This window comes from Pipistrellus kuhlii, unplaced genomic scaffold, assembly GCF_014108245.1.
Source record: "Pipistrellus kuhlii isolate mPipKuh1 unplaced genomic scaffold, mPipKuh1.p scaffold_m20_p_7, whole genome shotgun sequence".
NCBI classification, from domain to species: Eukaryota; Metazoa; Chordata; class Mammalia; order Chiroptera; family Vespertilionidae; genus Pipistrellus; species Pipistrellus kuhlii.
In genome coordinates, this window is record NW_023425573.1 from 39,019,129 (window position 1) to 39,027,358 (window position 8,230).

Consider the following 8,230-nt stretch of genomic DNA (forward strand, 5'->3'; position numbering starts at 1 on the left):
ATAAAACATGATAGCCTGTAAGAAAAAAAAAAAAAAAAACTGCGAGCTAGACAAACATGTCTCCCATTTCATATTTTTTAAGATGTTGCCTAGATTTCAGAGCTGGGTTCTTCCACAATGCGGTGACTAGGAGGACCGTGTCTGGTTTATGAAACCAGTCCAGTGAGGACGGTACTTTGGATGGTCACTCTTGCCCCTCCACCTCTACCCCTACCCCTTTTGGAGCGAGTGTGTCTGAGAGAAGATATTAAAGAGGTATCTGTTGTTTGGCAATTTTGCTAAGTCTGTCTTCATTACTTCGACGCTGTGCATTTGCTAATTTGGAGGCCGGGCCATTGACAAGCTTGCTCCATACACCTGCAAGCAATTTGCCCGGCTCCGGGTACCGAGAATTGCAGAGATGGCAGCTCGCACCTATTTGATTTTTTTTTTCCTTTTCTCAATGCACAGCAAATTTGGCTTTCAGTGCGTTATCTCTTTTGTTAATGCAAAAAGATTCCCTGGGCGAAAAAATTGCTCATAATTACCAGAGAGATGGGGAAACTGCATTAGAATAAATAAACCTGAAATTACTGTAATTATGTTGTGTTTGATGGGCCCGGCTTGTAATCAAGAAGAGAATACAGTGAAATGATGCTGACCCTCTTGGGTTTGCAGCTGTACACGCACTTTGGGGTCTTTTTCTGCAGAAAAGAGTCATTTTGATAATCATTAAGCTGTGTGTAACCTATTTCAAAAGTGTTTTAAAATGAGGTTCACATTTTTTGAACAGGGGGGGAAAAAAATCCCAAAATTGCATTTTGCCATTACAGACTCATACATAAGGAAAGGTTGTGTTTTCTAAGTGACAATTGTTAAGATATAATATTCAAAATCAGTATTTAATCATTATAATGAGGTATTGTTTAAATATAACCACCTTTAGATTATTCATAGTTTAATTAATATACTCATTATGAAAATCTTTGAATCAGATATTTGATGAACTGCTTGTCAGCAACAAGGCAGCATTAATTAGACCTATATTGAGATTAACATTTTTTAAAAGTACAACCGCTTATAATTATAATAGAGCCTAACTAAAGACCGCCTTCGTTGAGCTAAAACTAATAATTTCTCTATTTGAACTGTTAGCAAGAGATTATTAAATTAGTATAAGCTAAATATCTCAGAGTACCGAAATCCGCTTGACCAAATAGATTGTGCCTGTGGCTTCAGGCACTGGGCCCTGGCTGCCGTCTGAGGAATCAATTCGGATGCGTGAGACAAATCTGCCAAATCTCCCCTCCCGCAAAGTCACACCTCGCGGGGGAAGCCAAGCCCGGGACGGTCTCTGCCCCGCGGCCGCGTTCGGTCCCCTCTCTCCGCTCCCAGGCGGTCCGCGCACGCGGGTCTCCGCGGTCCGTCCCCCCATTCGCGCGCCAGGCTCTGGTGACCTGCGGGAGGAGAAAAACCCCAAACCCAGCCCCAGAAAGGGTCTCGAGGTGGTCCCGAGCTCCATCCCCCACTATGTCCTAGCTTTTTTCAACACCCCCGCCACACACACACACACACACACACACACACACACACACACACCTGACGCTTCCCCTCCCCTCCCCAAAGGGCGTCGGAAGAGCCCAGCACATCTGCTCTTTCACCAGCACCAATTGAAAAATGGGTGCTTGTCACAACACACATCACTGCCTTCCCCCTTCAACTCCCCGCCGCGCGCTGCCAAGGGTCCCCCCAAGGCGGAGGGCAGGTTGAGAGAAGCGGGGCTCGCTCCACGCAGCTGGGCGAGGCCCGCATCTTTCCCGAACCTCCTCCGCCAGGCTGCGGGACTAGGGTTGGGGTTGGGGTTGGGCAGAAGCACCGAACCAGGGTAGTTGTAACTGCTCCCCCGGCTCATGGTCAGGTCATCTGGAGCCAACTGGTCTGAGCGGTTCATGGAGGTGCCCCCTCACTGGCCTGGCTGGGAGACTTTGGGAAGGCTGGGGCTAGGTGCTCCACTCGCCCACCTGACCCTTCATCCCTCCCAGGCTCCTCCATCCCTCCCGGGCGCGGAGGAGAAAAAGCCCGGGATCCTCAGGCAGGAATGGGCCTCGCTTTGTGCGAGGCGCCTTGTGGATGGGAGTGGCTGTGGAGGGCCGGGGTGGCGCCTGGAGACTGTCCCCCGGAGCTCACTGATTGATTGGGGGTTAGCCTGACAGACGTATCCTTCCGGCCCTTTTCCGGCGTCTGGCCGCGTCTTTTCCTGGTCCAGATCCAGCGCCCTCCAGGCAAGCAAAAGCCAGGAGGCCAGATCCCCACGGAGGCGAAGGGCCCAGCCAGGTGTCTCTGTCTCCTGGTTTCTAGGACTCCCTAGAAACTGTGTGTGTGTGTGTGTGTGTGTGTGTGTGTGTGTGTGTGTGTGTGTGTGTTTTGGAGGGAGTGGGGAGGGGTGTCACTCAAATCTCACAGGCCCGCTGTCTTTGAGTTCTGCTTTGATCTCCTCCTTTCAGCCGGCCTTCACCATCCCTTTGGTGCCTGAGCACCTGTTCCTGGTCCTCCTTCCCGAGACCCCTCCAGCCCAGGTGGGATCAGACCCCATGTCGGACAGGAGCTAGGCGCCAGGTGAGAACAGCGCCAGCGGGCCCAGGCCCCGTATTCTGTGGTCTGGGGTCAGTCCTTGCCCCTGCATTGCGTCCCCAGAGGTGGGAGGCTGGCTGGCCCCCAGCAACCGCTCACACAGCACACCGTACAGCAGCTCTTTCTCGAAACCATAATTTTACTGTCAAAGAAACTTTATAACTTATTTACAAAGTTCTTTTCTCCCCCCCCTCCAAGATACAAAGCAATAAGTTAACATTCTCAATATAAAACTAAACTTTGACATAGAGAACACAAAACATGGTTGATTTCAACTGATCACATTTTCCAAATTTCACAAGTAAAATGTCAAGGTTTTCATTTCACAAAGCATCGGGTTTTACAGCCACACACAACGGAACGGGGGAAAAAAAGCTAAACTTGTGCAACATGTTTACGAAACAACAATAATAACAATAATAATTAATAACAATAATATGTACAGCGATTAGATCCTGCACTGGAGGCTGTGTTCAGGTGGGGACTGGCATTGTTCTGGCCGTGCCTCTGGGGGTTGTTGTAAAGCTGCTGTGTTTGCTTACTTTACAGCCCACCGGCCTGGGGGGACTTGCTCACACCCGCCTCTTTTCTCACCGCTGCCCGCGGGTCCTCGCTCTCTTTCTCCCTAAGGAGAGAATTCGGATTTTCCTACTTGTCCAGGCAAGGAGACTAAGCGTTCTTCTCCAAATGAGAAATTGTGTTGGCTTCATTTCTTTCCTTTTAAAAACATGTAAAATATGCAAATCATTCGACTCCAACCTCTTTAGACCAGTGAAGTACAAAAGTTACTGTGTAAGGTCCTCCTTATCCATTTTTTCCCGGGTGCATTTGAAGTGACCTGTACGTTTGGACAGTGCCCGCCTCATGTCCCATAGAATTGCGTACTGGCCAACATCCAGCGTCAGGTGAAGTCCATTTCTCCATAAATAAGCCCCCTCCCTCCAAGTTCCCCCCATTCCCCAGTGAGCTACAGAGGTGTTTGGGCAGGCCCAGGAAAAGGTCAGAAAGGATCAAACATCCAAGCATCCGGGACTGGGTGGCCTGGTGGACAGTGCCTCCTGGGGCCTGGTGATGTTTTCAGAGGCCGCAGAATGAGGACAGCGGACAGAGGACCTTGACTTGTCAGGGCACAGATACAGAGCGGAAGGAGACAAGAGACAGACAGGACAGAAAATAGCTTTTGCTTTTTCTACATTGCTTTTGATTTGTTTGTTTTTCCTGATGGTCCCACACAACGGAGGGTTCCTTGTCTGGTCCGGTCCCACAGGCTATCTTGCTGATTGAGCTGTCTCCGGCGGCTATGACTGAGCTCCGAGGCCTCTCCCTCTGCTGCTCGAGGCCCAGGCCAGGGTTCAGGCGAGGGTGTGGATGCCAGTCCAGACAGCAAGAGGCTCTGAGGAGGCGGTGTGCATCCTGTCTCCACCGTTCCTTCTTCTTTCCCGCTGAGCCCTTCTCTGGGTGCAGGGCACACAAATTGGGTGGACGGACCCGTAGGCAGGAGGGACCCAGACCAGGGACAATGGGAAGGAGGTGGGCGGGAACGGTGGGCGACCTCACATGAGTTGGGGTTGCTGCATAGCTTCTTGGTGCGCCGAGGGGTACCAGGACGTGTAGCTGGGGATGTAGGAGCCCGTGCTGCTGCCTGAGCCCTTTCCGGATGAGGAGCTGGGGTTCCATCCGGGGGGCACGGGCGGGGAGCCCGCCGAGAGCCCCCGGCCGTTGGCCAGCGCGCTCCCCTCCAGAGCCGCCCCGCCCTGCTTCATCAGCTTCTTGAACTTGGAGCGCTTGTTCTGGAACCAGATCTTGACCTGCAAGAGCAGATAGCAACGTGACTCCAGGGCAGGTCCATGGTGCCCATCATGGTTGTGGGGAGATGAGGTGACAGCGAGAGAGGATGCCCTTCACCCCCCTGGAGAAGGGACCAGACCACCACCATCACCACCAATAAGAGCATGGTGGTAGGGGCAGCTCCCCTAGGGCAGGGGGCGTGGTGGTGAGAGGTGAGCAGGGGTCTAGGCCTTCTCCTGCCGGGGACTCGGCCCAACCTTGGCTGGCAATCCCCTGGGGAAGATGCAGGGCCTGCACACCAGAGAGCCTTCAGTTCCAATAGGAGCAGCAATAAAAGACTCGAGTGGAGAAAAGGAGTGGAGGGAATTTATTTGCAATGCAACCTGCCTTCTCTTTGCCATCCTTTCTGCCCTCCAAGGGAGCTGGAGACTGACCCAGGAAGCCGCAAGGTTTTGTTAAACTTTTCATCGGGATTTAAGTAAACCTTTTCTTAATGTCTGTTTGTCTCCCCAGCTCGGCACCAAATCCCGGCCCCAGCGTTGGAAACCCTCGACATTCGTCCTCAGAACGCCCATGGGCTCCCCGGACTCTCAGAGAAATTGGGAAGGAAGGTCCGTTTCTCCTCTGGGGTCTGGGACTTGGGTGGTGTGAGAAGGCAAAAGAAAGGACCCCTCCCCCCCCACACACACACCTCAAGAAGCAGGAGGAGAGGGAGAAGGAGGAGAAGGAAAAGGAGGAGGGAGTCAGGAACTCAGGCCAGGCCCAAGTGATTAGCTGCACACTTTAAAGGCAAAGAAGGGATTAAGCCCCGAGTCCATTGTTCCAGTTGTTCCGGCACGTGTGACTTCAGAATCCCCAAACAAAACGTATGGGAAATCCTCCCGGGTTGCAGGTCCCAGAGGCAGGCAGCTCGAAATATGGGGTGCAGAGTACAGGGAGAGCCAGGGCAGAGAGAAAGAAGGAGAGACGCTGGAAGGGCCAGGGGTGGCGGGCACACACATACACACCACACACACACACACACACACACACATACACCACAGACACACACACACACACACACACACACACACACACACACACACACACACTTCCTCCCATCCCCACCCTGAGGGCCAGAGACCAAAAAATGAAACTGGGCGCAGGCTGGCCGCGCAAACCTGTGAGCCAGTGGGGCAGCAGCGGGGTACCTGTGTCTGCGTGAGTCCCAAGGAGGCCGCGAGCTCCGCCCTCTCCGGCAGAGCCAGGTACTGAGTTTGCTGGAATCTCCGGTTCAAAGCCTGCAGCTGCAAACTGGAGTAGATTGTTCTGGGCTTGCGGATCTTTTTCCCCTTGCCATTGAAGCGCACCTCACCGCCTTCCACCACGGTGCTCTTCTCGGAGTCGGCCCCTGGAGGGACAGCAGAAGCGGGGGCCCCAGTTAATTCGAGGGACAGCTTTCAGGGAGGGGAGCCGGGGGCAAGCAGCCACCGAGCGGGGCAGCGGAGGGAGGCAGGGCCCGGAGAGACAATGCTCAAAGAACTCCCCAAGCCCTGGAGGGGAAGGCCCCGCCAAACCCCAGGGCCCCGGCCCGGGCCGCTGCAGGCGGACTGGGACAGCTCCCAGGCGCACGGCCCCTGCCGTTGCAGGGAAAGTTTGCCGTGTTGCAGGCGGGTAGTTGAAGTTTAATTGCCCTTAATTGCACACATTGTTTATCGCGCTACGCAATAAATAATTACCGAGACTAATGCGCGCACATGTGGGTTTCTGTTTTCCAGCCGGGCATTGTGCGCTCGGCGCACGGAGCCACCCAGAGGCCCAGCTAAGTGCCAGGGGACGCTCTCAGATGGATGTCTCCTCTGCTGGAGAGTTGTTAGTTAGGTGGGTTTTTTTTTCTTTCTTAATTTTCTTTGCTATGACAAGGATCCATAGATTGATACCCGAAACCTCCACTGCTCCTGCGGCGCTCTCCCCACCCCCACCCCACTTCTCTCTCTCCACCTCTCCCTCCTCTCTCTCTTTCTCTCTCTCCCTCCCTCCCTCCACACCTCTTAGGCTCCCTCTCCCGGGCAGGCGCACGTACCTGGGTCCTCCAGGCGGCTCTGGGCGAGGCTGGCGCTGCCGGGGTAGGACTGCACGGAACTGATGTAGGGGCTGGACGCGTGGCTGCTGACCGAGTTGACGTAGGGGTAGCCCAGCGGTCGGGAGAAGGACGAGGCCGAGCTGTAGGCGCCGTCGGACTGCGCGTGGCCCGCCGCCGAGTGTAAACAGTGCATGGAGTAGTGCCCGTGGGACATGGGAGAAGGAGGCATTTGCTGGTTGGGCGGCCCAAACTCCATAAACACCGCCTTGCCCGACACGGGGCTGTTGAGACTTTCTGGCATGGTGGTCATGGTCATCTCTTCTCGCGGGGGTCTGGGTGTGTGGGTCTCTCTCCCCTCTCCTCTGCTTTTCCTTTTTGGGGGTCTCTGTGTTTCTCAGGGCAGGAAGGGACCCGATTTAAGCAGCACAGGGGTTTTCACTTTCCATTCATAAGAAAATGGAGTTTGTCTCTTTGAAAAGTCTAAAGCATGATGCCGCCGAGCTCCCCAAACTCGCTTCAAAGCTTTGACTCAGCCAAGGTCATAAATATTCATGAGCCGGCGGAGCTGATTGGTCCGTCGCCTTGCATAATCGCCGGGGATTGGTCCGAGGCGCTCCGGCTCGGCTGGACTAGAGCGGGCGAAGCGGCCGGGTCTCGGGAGAGCCGCGTCCCCGGTTCCCGGCCGGGGCTCGCTCGGCTGCAAAAGAGCGCGGCGAGCGGGGCGCACAATGAACGGGCCCGCGGCTCCCAGGCCTCCCGCCTCCCGGAGCGCCTCAGTCCCCAGAAAACAACCTGCGATCTGGCGGCCGCCCTCCCTCCCCCTGCTATCCCGGTCCTCCTCCCATCCCAACCCCGGGGACCGGGCACGGCTTCCCCCAGCCGCCGCCGGGTCCGGCGCGGGGTGAGGGCAGCTCAGGAGCCTGGCCGCCGCCTCCGAGCGCGACGCTGGAGGCGGCTAACGGGGCGCGGTCGCGCCCAGCTTCCGGCGCCCCGCGCAGCGCTCCCGCAGGCCTCCACCCCCCCGAGCCTGGGTTCGCTCGGCCACATCCCCCTCGCCCCTCTCCCCGGGTGAGATCTGGGGCCCTCGGGCGAACTCACTCACTCGACCGCCCCACCGCCGCCGTCGCTCCCTGGGGCCGGCTCGCATTGCTCCGGGCCCAGCTGGCCGCTCTAGTGCGAGGCTGCACCGGTCTGGCTGATGAAAGCAGTGCGCGCGGGAGAGCCAGGAACCCGCGCCTCTCCTCCCAGGAAAGGCGGCCGCACCGCCCTCCACTCCCCCGACACCCCCGTCCTCCCTCCGCCGCCCCCTCCCCTCCCCTCTTCGCTCCCCCGCGCCTGGAGCCCCTGGGGCGCGGCGCCGAGCAGAGCCCCGGAGCTGGAGGGCTCAGGTCTGCTTGGGCAGCGGAGGCCAGGTGGTCATTTTCCGGCCTCCTGGAGTCCGGCGAGATCCCGGGGTTTAGGAGACCCCGAAACCCGCGGCAAAACCAGGCCGATAGCGGGCTCACTTATCTTGTGTGCGGACGTGTCTCTCGCCGTCGCCCAGGATCCTCTTCATTTTCAGTGTCCACTGGGGCTGGGGGGCAGGGCTGGTGGAGGCAAAAGCTGCCAAGGCCTCCTGTCTTCTGGGGCGCTAGGTACAGAAAAGTGCACAAAAATCCCCCCTTTCTCCTCCCCCCACCCCGCCCCCCGCTGTAACCACCACCCAGCCACCCTCTCCAGGCGTGGTGCAAACCACGCCGTCTTCCAGGGGCTCTGGGTTCCCGATCCCTC

At 56.5% G+C, this 8,230-nt stretch overlaps 1 protein-coding gene across 1 annotated transcript; it reads right to left on the reverse strand.

The window, feature by feature from the left end:
* Positions 1–2,729: 2,729 nt before the first annotated feature.
* DLX1 (distal-less homeobox 1) lies at positions 2,730–7,734 on the reverse strand. The gene is made up of 4 exons (XM_036421910.2): positions 7,559–7,734; positions 6,461–7,157; positions 5,589–5,788; positions 2,730–4,418 (listed from the first exon to the last, which is right to left on the reverse strand). The coding sequence occupies exons 2-4, from the start codon at positions 6,774–6,776 to the stop codon at positions 4,164–4,166; spliced, it is 771 nt and encodes a 256-aa protein (XP_036277803.1). The 5' UTR covers positions 6,777–7,157; positions 7,559–7,734; the 3' UTR covers positions 2,730–4,163.
* Between the last annotated feature and the right edge of the window lie 496 nt (positions 7,735–8,230).

What these genes read in the sequence shown, in the direction of transcription:
- DLX1 (XM_036421910.2), bottom strand. Translation starts at nt 6,776, where the DNA reads ATGACCATGACCACCATGCCAGAAAGTCTCAACAGCCCCGTGTCGGGC. An exon ending in GAGCCGCCTGGAGGACCCAG is followed by an intron (nt 5,789 to 6,460) that starts GTACGTGCGCCT and finishes CTGTCCCTCCAG; the next exon opens with GGGCCGACTCCGAGAAGAGC. An exon ending in TGGGACTCACGCAGACACAG is followed by an intron (nt 4,419 to 5,588) that starts GTACCCCGCTGC and finishes CTGCTCTTGCAG; the next exon opens with GTCAAGATCTGGTTCCAGAA.